The sequence below is a fragment of the Pteronotus mesoamericanus genome, unplaced genomic scaffold, assembly GCF_021234165.1.
Source record: "Pteronotus mesoamericanus isolate MK-2021 breed Mesoamerican mustached bat unplaced genomic scaffold, CSHL_Meso_final scaffold_167, whole genome shotgun sequence".
Lineage (NCBI taxonomy): Eukaryota > Metazoa > Chordata > Mammalia > Chiroptera > Mormoopidae > Pteronotus > Pteronotus mesoamericanus.
Window position 1 is genome coordinate 22,288,798 of NW_026555308.1, and position 15,061 is coordinate 22,303,858.

Sequence of the window (15,061 nt, forward strand, 5' to 3'; positions counted from 1 at the left end):
GGCCTGAGGGTTTTGTTGTGGGACCACACTGGGGGGAGAGCCTGGTTTCCACTTGACCTCCCGCTGTGGGCGTCTTAGTGCAACATCCCTTGGGAGAGCCTGGGGTGGTGGCCGTCATCTCTTCTTCTGTCCTTCCCCGAATGCACTTTAACCTGGGAACACCCTAGAACAGTGCCTGCCCACCACCCTCAGGGTGGGTGAGACGCTCTCCAACGTCCTCATGCTCTGGACCCCTCAGATCCGCAAAGCAACCGCTGTCAGTGCCTCACAGACTTCCATGCCTAGGTTTCTGCTCTGGGCGCTCAGCAGGCAAAGTGACCTCCACGGTGGCTGACTGTGGCAGGAGCGAGCGATGAAAGAGCCAGAAGGATGACACATACTCTGCGTGTCATCTTAACCCCACCCTTGAGGCCACCCTGAAGACTTTCAAGGGGCAGATCCACTGAGGGAGAGAGGATGGAGCCTCAAGGCTGAGGGCGATGTCTGCAGCTCAGCCATCTTGCCGGAGCGGGGAGCCTCTTTGGTACTCCGGCTGACTGAGTGGCAGAGGTGGCCAAACAGAGCTTTCACCAGTCCCCGGGCCTCTGCCCAGACTGAGCCTCACCCCGGACGCCCCTCTGCTTCTATCAGGGTGGGGTGGTGGCTTGCGCTTGGCCTGGCATAGACCCCAAACCACCAGGGCACCGGGGTAATAGCAGAGGGGCCTCCGGCCACACAGACGCAGATGCCGGAAGCCAAAGTGCAGGCTGCTCTCCGGGGCACTGGCCTTGCGTCCTCCCCCTCCGTGGTTGCAGCAGAAGCACTGCTCAGTCACTTCCCTTGTCACTTTGTGAGTTAGGACCGGGTAGCTGAGGCAGCAAAGCCCTGGAAGCCCACTGCCGGTGCTAGTGCCCTCACATGGGGAAGGGCATGAGGGTGCTGAGTTGCAGTCCTAGGAGGATCGGCTGTTGAGGCAGGGGGTGGGGGGTTCTGAAATGCACATCACAGACAGTCCCTGCAAGTGCACTCACTCCAGGTCAGGGGACCCGGTCTGTGGCCCCAGGCGGGGAGGCGGAGTTTGGATCAGGGGAGGGGGAGGTGCACTCCGGCTCAGCAGGAGTATACTGCCTACTGGCCGGGGTGCTGGGACCTTGGGCAGGGTGTGTCTTCAGGGTCTGGGGACCCTGGGGCCACGGCGGAGCCTCTACCTGCAGGGAAGCAGGGATAGTGGTGGGGGTAAAGGTGGGAGGAGGGCTCTCTGGGCCACTGCCAAGTTTGAATCTAGGCCAAAGTTGGGAACCCAGCCTGTCCCACTGTCCAACCCCCAAATGGGCTACTGTGCAGGAATCGGGCCCCGCCTCCCCACTGGCCTGCCCAAGGACACTCTTCCCATTCCTTAGCCAGGGCCCACCTCATCCTGGCATTCATGGCCCAGGCTTTGGCCCCTCCCCGCTCTCCTTCCCCTACCCTTTGCCACTCTGAGCCTCTGCTCAGGTCACCGCTTCCCCAACCCTTCTCTCACAGTTCAACTGAAAAGGCCCCTCCTCGACCTCCACCTGGGGGGCAGTCTCCCTGAGTCCTGCTCTTCCCCCCAGTGCTTTATCTCTGTGCTTTATAGCAGGGCAGGTGCCTCATTCAGGTACTGCCCGTTGTCTCCTCGACAATGGGCAGCTGGATCCTCTAAGACAGAGCTGGGTGGGAGCCGTGCAGGCTCCAGGCCCCGGTGGGCTGGACAGGGGGTCCCATGTGTGGTATCCCTGTCTCCCCTGCAGTCCCAGAAGGAGCGGTGACCGTGGGGAGGGCAGGAGAAAGGACGACAGGAGAGCCAGGTGCAGTCCCTAAAACAGGCTCTTTAATAACATGTCTTCATTGAAGAGTTTTGCTTTTCCCGCCCAGTGCCCGGGCTGGGGCCGACTGGGTCCGCTGGAAGGATGGACACTCGTGGGCGGTCGCAGGGCGGGGCCGGGTGGCCCCAGGGCCTGGGCGCCCCCCCGCGCCGGGCTAGTAGAAGGAGTACTGGTTCTCCACCGCGCGCGTGCGGCCACGCGGTCCCTCGCCGGGCACGGCATCAGTGGGCTCGTCGGCAGCGCTCGCCGCCTCCAGCAGCCGCTCGGCGCTGTTGCTGCGGCTGCGCGCGCTCGGCGGGCCTTCGATGGCGGCGCGCGGGGCAGTGGGCAGGGAGGCAGCCGAGGACGACGAGGCGGAGGAGGACGAGGCGCCGCCGGCCTCCGAGGGCGAGGCGGGCGGGCAGGCGGCGGAGAGGCTGGCGAAGTAATGCTGGCCGGCCGGCTCGCTCCAGCAGGCGGCGGGCGCGGGCACCGCGGGCACCGCGCTGGGCGAGGGCCCCGGCTCTGCAACAGGACCCGGTGCGTCAGTGCCCAGCCTGAGTTCCCCAGTCACAGCGTGTCAGACTGGGACCAGGGACCCGGAGGAATGGGGAGGCCTGGGATCACACAGGGAGCCAGGACCCTAATGCAGCCATCCGGGTTCCAGCCCACCTCCCCGGAGAGCATCATGGGTATAGGCGGCAGTGCACACACAATGGTGCTCAACCCACGTGTGCTGGACACACTCACTCACCCCTTCAACGCCCCTTTCCTCCACAGCTCAGCGCAGAGCCCCACCTGTCTCTAGGGACGGCCCCGGTACTGCCTCTGAGCACCCCTTCCCCCTGCCAGGAACCACCCAGGACACGCCCCGTGTCCAAATCCTGAGGGCCCCGATTGCTTACAGCTGCCCTCATCCCGCCAGAGCTAGAAGCTGGGAAACGGCCTCAGAGTGCCTCCGCCTCCCAGGGCCCGCCCGTCTGTCTTCTTGAGCCCTCACGCCTGCCGGGTGGGGCGTCTTACCAGGTGGGGGGCCCTGGGCCCGCACGTAGCTGCGTAGGGTGATGTCTGCGGAGCCTCCTGACTCCAGTGGAATGGGGTGGGTGTGGAAGTGGCGCAGCATGTCAAGCACCGACTGGAACCACAGGTGCTGAACGTGGCACTGCCCGTGGCCATTCAGGGACAGGCGCAGGTGCTGTGGGCACAGATCGGTATAGTCAGTGGCGGGATCCTGGGCAGGCAAGTGCCTTTAGGGGCCACTGGGAGGACCAAGTCTCACAGAGGCCATAGGGGGTTATGTGAGAGAGGGCTCCTACCATATGCATCCCATCTCAGTTGGGATGGGGGTGGGGGTGGGGGTGGGGAATGGGTGGCAACAGAGCCAGGCTGGAACTGAAGGAGCAGACATTTGCCCCGATGTTGGGAGCACCCACCTCAGGCCCCTCACACTCCCCATATCAAATCTCCAAAAGCCCTAACAAGGTAGAGATTACAGCCTCCGTATTAGAGATGGGGAAACTGAGGCACAGAGAGGGAGTGACTCACCCCTAAGTGACTCAGGAGGCACAGAACTCATGTTTGTGTGATTCTCCACCCTGCCACCCCCACAGAGCCAAAGCCCAGAGGGACGGAAACCACCCGACGCTGGCTGGCGGGAAGTCGCAGTATGTGCTTCTCCACGTTGCTGCAGTGGCAGCACCAGGGGCGTGGGGGACAGGCGGGGCCTCCGGGGCCCACAGGGGGCGGCTGCCTCAGGGAGATGAGCCGCAGGCCTGTGGGCTCCAGGGTGGGCCTTAGCTTGCTCTCTATGGATCCCACAGGAGGAAGAGTGGCTGTTGCTGCGTATAGTAAGCAGGGAGGTGACGGAAGGTTGCAGGGTGTGCTCAGGCCTCGAGCCCAGGCCAGGGTGCTGGCCTAGCCACCGACATAAAGGACAGAAGCCTAGGGGGCAGGGTGCTAGGGGTGGTCCCATGAATGACTTCTGCCAATCAGCAGGGCCAGAAGTTGCCAGAACAGTGAGAGCAAACCTGAGGAGCCTTAATGGCACCCAGGGCAGGGCCTGTCGGGGCAGAGCCCATAGCGAGGTAGCAAGGCATGTCAGTCTCTGGGAAAACATTTTGGACATTTATTATCTGAGGAGGCAGAAGTCCTCCTTCCCAGGAGGAGTGCGAGCGGAAGGCGGGGGGCCCTGCAGTAGCCCACCACTAACTTATCTCCCCCGGGGCAGTCACCCTGCTCTGACCGGGCAGGAGCCAGAGCGAGTTCCGTGCTGGGCTTTTCCCCTGGAAGGAGCGGCGTGTCCAGCTCTTCTCCGACCCTCGCCACCCATGCCCCCCAGTTGGCTGGGCGCCATTCTAGTCTCCGGCTTGGACATGAGTCAGATCCCAGGCCCTTCAGGGAGGATGCGAGGGGCGGTGCTGGCCAAGAAGTAAACTTGGGGTTGCCAGGGATGGTGTTAAGTGCCTGGTTGTCAGAGGAACTGGTAAGGGTGGCTGCTTTCCAAGGAGGTGTCCCTGGAGAGATGCTGCCTTCTCCACAAAGCGACAACACCGCCAAGGATACAGACCCAGGGAGCCAGGGGAGGGCTTGCACCAGGTCAGCCGGGGGGTGGGGGTGGGGGTGGGGGTGCAGGTGGGTGGGGCACTGATCACCAATGTAGGCCTGGAGCAGGAGAGCTGGGTGCCCCTCGTCCAACAGGGACTGACGGGAACCAGGTCCTGGGAGGAGCCCAGCCTAGGTCTGCCTCCTCGTCAGAAACTCAGGACCGGGGTGGCGCGGAGGTTGAGGTTCCCACCTATTCCGGTCACACTGTAACCACCCCCCACCGTCCTTTGACTTTTCAGACATATTTTCCTTTGTACCTTAGGCCTTTACATGGTCCCACAATGGCCATCCTTGACAGTCCCGTCTCTGGGAGCACTGTCACGCCTTTGCTGTGCCCTGTCTCGATCACCCCTCCCGTCTCCCTGTAAATATTCTCCCTCCACTGCACATCTCAGGTCAAGGCCGCCTCCTGCTTGGCTGGCAGGGTCCGCAGCCCCCTCTGGCCCTCCTGGCCGGCACAGCCCTCCTGCTCAGCCCAGCTCCTCCTCCCACGCTTTGTCCTCTCGGAGTCGCCTGTATGCGGTTCCCTTCCACGCCCCTTGGCCTGAGCACAGGCCAGGCCTGGCCTGGGGCTGGGGCACAGGAAGGGGTGGTGAACTGCCCTGAAGAGGCTAGAAGCAGGGCTGTCTGGGGGTGGGTGGGTCAGGAGGGCCTTGGCTGACCCCAGTGCTGCACTGAGGTGGCTCTTGGTACAGACCCTCAGAAGCGCCCGTGCTTCTCAGGGGTCATAGGTGAGTCTGCAGAAGAGCCTGGCCTCCCGGGTGCTCAGCCACCAGGAGGTGACTTCCCCGTCTGGAAAACAGAGAAGCCATGCCTGGAGCAGGGATCCGGGTGGTTCAAAGAGCATGGCCGGGGGTAGGCCTGGCCCAAGGACATACGGGCGCAGCCTCAGGACCAGGGCCGCCTCCACCCGCCCCGGTCCCCCTGCACACTTGCCTTGGCCTTGCCTTGGAAGTTGAAAGTCAGCACATACTCCCCAGGCCGAGTCTCACTCTGGCGGATCACGAAGAGGCCATGGCTCCGGGCCCCGCCCGCCAGCACCAGCTGCGCTGCCTTGACCCTTGACAGCGTCCCGTGGAACCAGGGGTAGTCAGAGAGCTCCAGCTCAGGTGCCGCTTCGGTCTCAGGCTCTGCCCCCTCCTCCCCTGGAGAGGATGACAGAGCGAGGGATGTGAGGGGTGGGAGGACAAGGAGATGCGACGTCTTGTTGGGTTTCTACATGAAAAAGTCTGTCTGGATAATTTTAGAACGAGACCAGGGGCCGACCCCACTCGCTAGTTCAGGCTATGAGGTCAACTGAGGCACAGAGAGAAGGGCTACCTGTGGCGGTCTCCAAGTCAGCAACAAACTGGGGAACAAATCAAATCTCCTCATCCCTAACCCCTGGTTCTGACTCTTCACTCCCCTTCTGGGCATTTTCTACTGAGACCAGGGCCTGTGGGAAGGGTCATGTTCCAGGACTAGCCTACAAAAGCCAAAATTCTGAGCTGCTGTGCAAAGGACCTGGTGGGATGACATGTCACGGCTTCTGAGGCTCAGGAAGGGCCTTGGAGGGAGCTGCAGGGGCCTGTGGCCTAGGCTGGGGGCGAAGGAAAGAGGGGCTGGGAGGGCAGGCTGCCCCACTGCACCTGTGTCATTGCTGTCACCGCCACTGCCGCCTGGGGATTCCAGGGTCTCCAGGAAGGTCTCCAGTGGGACGTGGACCAGGGACTCGCTGATGGCATCTCGAGCTCGGCTGTGTGGGGCTGTCACCACGGCTGCCGCTGTCTCTGAGGGTCGGGGTAGGTCCACTGCTGGAGAAGGGGCAGTAAGCAGCACGTCTGCCTGTCTGGCTGCCTCGGAGTGACCACCCCTCCAGCCCTGCCCTCGCGGTGCCAGCCGGCTCTGCCCCCGCCTACCCTCCGTGAGGAGCTCGCAGCTGCAGGAGGCCACGCGGCTGGCCAGACAGCCCCCCCGAGCGCAGGAGAGCTCTGGGTCTTCCTCGCTGTCCCTGTGGAGACAAGAAAGCATAGCTGTTCAGCCGTGGGATTTGGACCATGGGCTGCTCACAGAACCAGGCGGAGGCTCACCTGAGGCGCCTGCACCTTCATGTCCCTCTGTCACACCCTCAGCTTGTTCTGTGGCCACCATGTATGACCGGGCTGGTTAAAAGAGGCCTCCAGGTGGCTGCAGGCCTCCTGGAGGTCACGTGACACCGGCCCACTAACCCGCAAAGGGCTGGCCTCCTCCTGGGGCCCCATGGAGTCCCACAAATGGTGGCAGGCGTGGCAGTGGGCAGGGCCTGGGCAGCTCCCTTCCTGGTCTCGGGCCTTTGTCTCTGCATCTGTGACATGAGGTGTCTGGGGTCCTGCCAGCTCTAAAATACTGCAATGTTCACCTTCACAGGGTCCGGGAAAAGAGTTTGCAGAGCAGATGGTTGGGAGGGTGGCAGGGGAGGGATTATAACCACTTTGGGGATCAGGGGGCCGGGGAGGCGCTCAGGACTTTAATTGTGCTTCCTTAAATGAAGCTGTTAATTAGAAAGCAGCAGCCCCTCCCCCCTGGGGCTTGGCTCACCCCATTAGCCAGAAGAGCTGTTGCCAAATGCTCTGTGGCTGGTCTGCCTGCCCCTCCCACTCTTGGCCTCCAGGTCTCTCCTGGATGGTGCAGCCAGCCTCCCTGTTGCTCTTCCTGTACACAGCTGACCGCAGCTGCCCTCCGCTTACTACCAGCCGTGGCTCCCCACTGCTCCTGACTTAGCAGCTTCCTGGGCTCTCATCAAAGCCCTTCTCACCAGCTCTAAATTCTAACTACTTGAAGGCTTTGACGTTCCCTGCAAGTTTCAGGCTCACGCACAGCTCCACACCTTTTTCTGGGCTGTCCTCTCTGCCCTCTCCTGCCTCCAGCCCGCGCTTTCTTTAAGCCTCGGGGATGGTGAGCACCTCCGCCAGCTGCCTTCTGAGCCCCAGGGTGGGTTGGGGGCCTCCCCTCTATTCTCCCACCCCAGTACTTTGGACTCACCCCATCACTGCCCTTCTCCTAGTGGTCTCAGGCTCCCCTGGGGTGAGGACAAGATTTGATCCAACTTCCTGCTAGGCCCCCAGGCCCTGGCCCTCCAGAGCAGGCCTCGAAACGCCTGCTGGGGGTCGGAGTGGGGGTGGGGGTAGGGATGCACGGCCAGCACCAACCTGGATAGAACTGCCATGAGCAAGGCCCTTCTCTGGAGCTCAGCACCAGACAGCTACTACCCCAACCCTGGCCACCTATCCTAGGATCACTTGGGCACTCACCCGGGGTCCACGCAGCCCTGGATGTCGGCTACCCACGAGTGCTTCTGCAGTGAGTCGATGGTCTCCAGGATGTACTCTGCTCCATTCTCCACCTGGGAAGGGGTGCCAGGAGTCCAGGCAGCAGTCAGTACCCTAACCTCCTCCACGCTCAGCAGGGGGCTCTAGACCCAAGACAATTAGCTCATCCTACCCCTCTCCCATGGAGGCTCACTGGTGTGAGCAGCCGCAAAGACAGTGGGGTCACCACCAAGCACTACCCTGAATGCGGGCCAAGGTCCTGGGGGAGAGTCCCACCCCACACTCTCAGCAGCCCCTTCCTCTGGGCCCACCACTGGGGTGACTGGGTCCTCAGGCCCTGGACATGCAGCCTCAGAGGTGGCCGCGCTGGCTGGGGAAGGGTGGGCTGGCGCCCCGGAGATGGGCTGGAAGGACCTGGCAACCCTCCAGCCAGCCAAGGGGCCAGCTGCCTCAGCACTCGGGGTTGAGGGGCTCACCTGCCTTAGTGCCCGCAACTCTGCCTCTGAGGCTGTACCCCTGGGCTAAGCGGGCTCCACAGGGGAGAGAGGGGAGGGAGAGCCCTTGCTGGGAGGCAGGCCCGGAGTGCCATCCTGCACATACGTTACCGGGTGACCTCATTCCAACCGCCCTGGGAAGGAGGCAATAGGCTCTCCCCACTGTACAGATGAGAAAACTGAGGCTCAGAGAGGATAACGTGTTTCAAGTCCCACTAACACTCTGTGGCGGCGCTGGGGCATGAGCCCAGGTCTCTGCCAGGCTGCGCGCGCTCAGCTTCCTGTTGTGTGCCTCAGTTACAACGCAGTTGTTGGACTCCTGGCATCTCAGAGCTGGGGGGGTCCTTGGAGGCTACCTTCAGCCCCTCTCTGAACAGATGGGGAAATGGAGGCCCAGCACGGGGCTGGTAGGTGGCTCCTTAGCCACAGGGCTCCTGAGCATAATCAGCTGCACAGTGGCCACTCAGCTGTTGGGAACCAGGCTCTGGACCCATGTCACTAGCAGATGAGAGTGCCAGCAGGGAGGGGCTGTATCCTCAGCCCCCAGCCGGGGTGACTCAGGGTGTGGGGTTGGCAAACGTTTGCTAAATGAATAAGGGAGTTCGTGACTGAACAAATGGGGGAGAACAAAAGCACAAACCCAGCCAGGAGCCTGGAAAAGAGGGCGGGGGCTCCATGCAGCTTTGGGTGGGCGGGACCAGCCCTGGCAGCTTGGAGCCATGTCCTTGGCACCCTGAGCAGGCCCTGCCAGGGTCATGGGTCTTGGCAAAAGGAAGAGCTGCCACCAGAATGAGCCCCTCTGTCCCCCCTTAGTGCCTCTGTTCCCTCTGAGGGACCAGGTGGGCTCCCACACTCCAGTGCTCTGCGAGGGAGCATCTGTGTAACTGCTGCAGGCTGGCTACCAGTTTGCCTGCCCGGGGGTGGGGGGTGTGTGTGTGTGCTGGCTCCAGGGCCGGAGCGGGGGAGGGGGAGAAGTGAAACTCAGAGGAGTGTCACCTAGGCCCAGGAGGAATGGGAGCAGGGGACCCCAGAGGCCAGGCCTGGATTTAAGTCCTAGCTGGGGGCTCGCCACCTGTGTAGGGTCCTAGGACTCCCAGTCAGGGATCCCTCCTACTGCCCTGCGGCTGAGCCCTTTCCCTCTCCCTACAATGGCCTCAAGCCATGGCCCCGCCCCTGAGGGAGGTGGCTTGGGGCAGCCAGAGGATCTGCGGGGCCCCGGGCGGGACTCACCTTGAGCACAAACGTGTTGTCCTTCTCCGGCATCTCCAGGGGCATGGTGGTGCGGACCTCGATGATGGCCGAGAGGGGGATGCTGACCCTGGGCCTTGAGGCCTAGGAGGCCGGAGGAAGGGCTATGAGTCTCCACAGGGCCTCCCGAGACCGTCTCTGAACCTCCCCACCGCCCAGAGCAGCCCTCAGCTTGGCATGCCACGGCAGCCCTGGCGCAGAGCTGTCCCGACCCCCATTTCACAGACAGGGAAGCTGAGAGAGTTTGGAAACAAAGGGCCCCCCCCCGCCCCCCCAATACAGTATCACAGCAAGTCAAGGACAGAGCTGGGACTGACATCTGGGTCTCCCACCTGTGGGCCCTGCCGGGGGAGCTGTGCCCGGGCTGCCCTTCCGCCCCGTGCACCCACCAGATCTGCGGTTTTCACGTTTTTGATCTTGATCCATGATAAAAAAAACATTTGACATTGCAACCCAGTATCCACATAGGTAAAAATACCTCTGAAATAAATGTTTCAGCAGACATTATTTACCCTGTGTGTGATTATTTTCTATTTTATTTTACTTCATTAAAAGAATGCCCTGACCGGCACAGCTCAGTGGACTGAGAATCGGCCTGCGAATCAGAGTCGTTGGTTGATTACAGGTCAGGGCACAGGCCTGGGTTGATTACAGGTCGGGGCACAGGCCTGGGTTGCAGGCCAGGTCCCCAGCAGGGGGCGCGCGAGAGGCAACCACACATCGGTATTTCCTTCTTTCTTCCTCTCTTCTCCCTCTCTAAAAATAAATAAGTAAAATCTTAAAAAAGAAAAAGTGCTGTTCTCCCCTTCAAACTAGACTTTCCAGAGCACGGCTCTGGTGTCCTGACTCAGAGCTCCTGGGGCTGGCAGGGCAGTGTCTTCTGGTGGAGGCAAACGGTCCGTCTGGGGTTCAACCAAGGTGAGCTGGCAGAGCTCCCAGGGAGGCACTCTGTGCCTGACCCTTGCTGCTCTGCCCCAAAGCTCCTGGCCATGACCTGAAGGTCCTCTGGGGCTGGCTTGAGACTGAGATTCCTGGCAGGACTTGGGCTCTGGGACAGGGACTTTCTGAGGAGGAAGGGGAAGGGCCACATGCTGGATGGGCAGGCGGATGGGGATTCCTGGCAGCACTGGCTACCATCCAGTGGGTGCAGGGCTGGGCTTGGCGTGGTGACTGAGGGTCCCAGCTGACCATGGCAGGCCATTGCACCAGCCACTGGGGTTGGGGGCCAAGGTCCTGGAGTGGGTGGGACAGAGGCCCGTAGTGACGGCCTGGACTGGCTACTCCAGCTGGGCTCCCGCGGGCTGGAGGTGCCGATTCTCCCACCTGGCACTGGAGGCCTCTCTGTCCCGGCCCAGCTGCCTTCCACCCTGCTCTGGCCACACATCACTGTTCCCAGTTCTCTGGATGGAGCCATGAAGCTGTTTCATGACTCCAGACCTCTGCTCACTCAGCTGGTGCCTCCAGAAATGCCTGTCCTGGGGCTCTGCTGCCTGGTGAACATTTACACAGCCCCAGCTTACCTCCTAGGTGCCCCTGGAGCACGCAGTGCTCAGCCCACTGAGGTTTCCCATCCAGTGCTGCAAATACCAGTCTCGTGGTGGCTCCCCCAGGGGCCAGCCTCATTGCTCTCTGGGTCCCCAGGGCTTGCCTGGCACAGGGCTCTAAGGGGACGGGGGGCCAGAGACCTGACTCAGGGGGCTGTATGAGAAGAAAGTCGGAGGAGCCCAGGAAATAGCGCCTGAGCCGCTGGACCCGGGGTTCCTGTCTGCTCCGGGGGTGCGGCTAGGCCTGCAGGACTGGAGAGCAGTGGGGCATAGCAGCAGCGTCTCCCTGGGGCACACGTCAGGGAAACCGGACTTGGGCCCTTACAGTGGTGTGACGCACGCTCCTACCAGCTCACTCCTGAGTTCCCAAACATGTCCATGAAAAATGACGGGTTGGACAGCAGATACGTGGGGGAGGGGGGTGGGGTGCGGGTAAGACACCACTTGCTTTCCACAGAGGTTGGGGAAGGGACCCCTCAGGAACCCTGCCTTCTGCTAGTGGTGAATGGTGGGCTCGGAGGGATAACCAAGAAGGCACCAGCTGCTACATCCCCACCTCTGAGGGCAGCAGCCACTGCTATTTACAGCCGGACAGCTGTGACTGCCACTCAGGGACTGGAGTCCTTGAAGGCCTGGGCTTCTGCCTCTGTCCTTTGGGTGACCCTGGGCAAGCCCCACCTCATTTCCCGCCCCTTACTGTGCCTTGGTCTCCTTGTCTGACAAGGAGGGGGAGTTGAGCTTCATGGTCTATGATTTCTCTCTGGGAACCAATAGCGGGGGCCTGGACAGGCAAACCGCCCTTGGGAAGTCTGGGGTGGGGGTCCCGGGACTTGGGGAGAAAGCTCTTCAGACAGTGAGTGTGTCCCTAGGAAGTCACGTCTCATGCAGCTCATGAGCAGTCTTGGGGAATCTATACCTGTCCCTCCAGTGGAACCTACAGTTCTGGCAGACAGAGAGATGGGGACAGAGGCGAGAGACTCAGGGTGACTAAACCCACGGGGGATAGGGTAGAGGCCCAGAGGCAGGCGGAAGCCCTGGGCGGTTCTCGGGGGTGCCGCTAGCTGCTGTACCAGCATGGCCTCCCCACGAACCTCCCAGTGCACAAGGAGCTCCTCCCATACCCCTTTCATTCCTGGGACTACCAGGGTGGCGGGGTAATCAGCCCAGCTCTGCCACCCACAAGCTGTGTGACTTTGGGCAGGCCCCCCCCCCCGCCCCACGTATTCTTTTTTCCCTCCTCTGTGACCATGTGACCACGAGGCCCTGGTGCTGGAGTACTGGGAGGGATGAGGCCGCCCGCCAGGCCGGGCACTCAGTGGGCTCTCTGAAAACGGGCACTGCTTGTATAGTTACTCCCACTTTCTAAACAAGGCAGGTTTTTCACCCTGGAGGAGACGCAAAGCATCACCTAGGGCTCTTCTGGTGAGCCCCCAAGAGGGGGAGGGGACAGTGCACTCATGTGAACAGCAACGCTGGTGACAGCTAGAACTTAGCCTTTGAAATCCAGCCCAAAAAAGGGCCACGTGGGCAGGGGCTAAGCTGCGGCCAGGCAGCCCAGCAGGATTCAGAGCCCTCCCAGAGCCGATCCTGCCCTCCCGGGAGTGGCACCTTGGAGTGTGCCACTGTCACTCCCTGCCCTCATCCCATCCCCGCAGGCCTCCTCTCTGGGCAGCTCTGGCCACCCAGGGGTCCCAGATAAAGCAGAGAGCAGGGCAGGGAGTCAGGTTTTCAATGCCATGAAGAACAGCACCCCAGAACTAGTCCTGCAGTCAGAGTGGCCTCTGACACCTCACAGGGGCAGACAAGCCTTGAGGAGTGACTTGCGGGAGAGTAGAGCGGCCCGCGTCCCAGGATCCTGCCCCTCAGCACTCCATCCTGCTAACCGGACCAGGCAGCGCCCAGGCCGGCCATCTGCAGCCTAGGCTGTGGCCACGGGACTCCATCGTCCCCCGAGTGGGGGCTAGCGCTCACCTTGGGCGGCACGAAGAACTCTAGGCGGAAGCGCTCGCCTGCCACGGCCCTGCGCAGGAGCAGGCGGCATTTCTGCCACTGGGCGGTGCCCCCGGGGCCGGTGGCCGCATCGTCCGCCACCATGAAGCGCAGCGCACCCTCGCGCTGGATGTCCACCAGCTCCACCTTGGCCGCCAGCGTCCGTGACAGCCGCAAGCGCCGAGTCCATTTGTCGCGTGGCTCTGCCGGGGGCTCGGTGGCACGTGGGGTGGCGTCAGGCTCAGGAGAGGCGCGCCGGTGCCATATGTCACGCATGCCGTCTACCACGCAGAGGCTCATGTTGCGCAGTGAAAAGCCCTTGCGGACGCGGGCCTTAGCTACTGCTTGAACGGACACGTCCTCGGAACTCCGCGAGTGGCCGCAGGACGCCGCCTTGAGTGCCGCCGGCTCGGGATCCATGGCGTCAGAGGGATCGGCCACCCCAGCCACCAGCATGCGGCGCACCTCCTCACTGAAGACGTCCAGGAAGTTGGTGGCGAAGTGGCGGGAGAAGGAGGCCCCGGCGTCCGGTGTGTCGTACGCCGGGTTGTCCCGCAGGAAGCGGCAGAACTTGTGCGCGAAGTCCACGGCGGCCGCCTGCGCATGCAGCTCGCAGAACTGCCGCCAGTCCGGGACCGGGGCTGCGGCGGCGGCGGCGGCAGGGCCCGAGGCAGCACCATTCATGGCTTCCGTCCCATCGCAGTCCTCTGCAGCTGCGGGTTAGAAGAGCTTGAGGTGACATTGTGACCTCTGACTAGGGCGCCCACCTGTCCTCTGCCTCCCCAGGGTTCCCTGGGGCTGTGTGTGTCTGCGTGTGTCATGGCTGGGGAGGTGGTGGTTCTACAACCCGCAGCCTTTCTGAGCAGGACCAGTGAGTGAGGAGGTTCACTAGGGAGGGAAGACGCAGCATTTGCAGGAGGACAGCCCCCATTCACTGTCTCTTCAAACAGCAGCCTCCGTTAGGAACCCCCAAGGTCAAGCCTGGGGCAGCCAAAGGAGGCTCAGATGACAGGGGCCTTGAAGTGAGGTCCCCATGAGCCTCCAGTAACCTCACTTCCCCAAGTAAACTCCTCTGAGGGCCCCTACAGCCCCGTGAACACAAAGCCATGTGCAACCCTCTGGGCTCTACTTTTGAAATACTCCAGGAACCCAGCCCCTCCCATACTCACTGCCGTCCAGGTTGCTGTCGGGGGGCCCACATACCCTCTTTTGTAGGCAGTACTTTAGCAGCCTCTTCACTGGTTCCCTGGAAACTGAACTCACTCTACAGTCTGTTCTCCACCCAGAACCTCGTCATCATTTCTAAAACATAAGGCAGATCAGGTCCCCCTTCTGCTCAAAATCCTGCAATGGCTCCCATTCCACTCAGAGTAAAAGCCAAAGCCCTGCCCTGGCCCCGCTGGCCTCCCTCCTATGACCTGCCTCCATTTACCTCTGAGCTTACCTCCCGCCGCTCTTCCCGCCCCTTCTGCCCTGGCCACGCCCATCAACAGGCCCTTCGACTCTTTCCTCCACACTCTGTCACCTCCTTCAGGTTCCTGCTCCAATACCATCTTGTCTGCCAGCCGTCCCTGCCCCCCGCCTCTGCTGAGAAGAAAGGCTCCCGCTCCACCCAGCGCTGGCATCTCCTGCCCTGTGCCTTACTTTTCTCCATGGGGTTTGCCCCCACCTGACATACCATTTATTCACTTGCTTGGCTGTGTTCTCCCCTCTCCTCGCCCCGTCCCCTGAGAATGTCAGCTCCACAAGGCAGGTATTTTAACAGTGTTATAAGTGGCCGGGTCCCCAGTGCTTGGCACATGGCAGGCGCCCTGTGAACAATGAATGAATGACTGAATGAACAAATGAATGCGTTTGGCACACTGGGCAGGTCACAGCTGTCACCACCTAAGCTCTCACAAGGGGCCTGGGGACACACGGCTTGTTAGTGACAGACAGGCCTGGGATTCTCATCCCGACTCCAGGACTTGGGGGGTCATCTCCTAGTGTGGATCAAGTCAGACTGCACTGGCTCTAAAGGCACTGTCTCCTTGGACCTCTTTCCATCACAGGGGCCTCCGCGCTGTTTGTGTCCCCACCTCCTGGAACCC

At 61.9% G+C, this 15,061-nt stretch overlaps 1 protein-coding gene across 2 annotated transcripts; it reads right to left on the minus strand.

The window, feature by feature from the left end:
• Nucleotides 1-1,980: 1,980 nt before the first annotated feature.
• SH2B2 (SH2B adaptor protein 2) lies at nt 1,981-13,676 on the minus strand. 2 transcript variants are annotated; one of them, XM_054589275.1, is made up of 8 exons: nt 12,954-13,676; nt 9,421-9,522; nt 7,679-7,770; nt 6,308-6,399; nt 6,038-6,199; nt 5,346-5,554; nt 2,829-3,000; nt 1,981-2,330 (listed from the first exon to the last, which is right to left on the minus strand). In XM_054589275.1, the coding sequence occupies exons 1-8, from the start codon at nt 13,653-13,655 to the stop codon at nt 1,981-1,983; spliced, it is 1,881 nt and encodes a 626-aa protein (XP_054445250.1). In that variant the 5' UTR covers nt 13,656-13,676. The 2 variants fall into 2 exon arrangements, with proteins under 2 accessions (XP_054445250.1, XP_054445249.1); XM_054589274.1 differs by having other exon boundaries at nt 6,038-6,202.
• Nucleotides 13,677-15,061: the final 1,385 nt, after the last annotated feature.

Excerpts from the sequence above, each read along its gene's own strand:
- SH2B2 (XM_054589274.1), bottom strand. The coding sequence starts at position 13,655 with ATGAATGGTGCTGCCTCGGGCCCTGCCGCCGCCGCCGCCGCAGCCCCG. Across the intron at positions 7,771-9,420 it reads ACAACACGTTTGTGCTCAAG|GTGGAGAATGGAGCAGAGTA; the intron begins GTGAGTCCCGCC and ends ACCCCTTCCCAG. Across the intron at positions 3,001-5,345 it reads ACTTCCAAGGCAAGGCCAAG|CACCTGCGCCTGTCCCTGAA; the intron begins GCAAGTGTGCAG and ends CTGTGCCCACAG.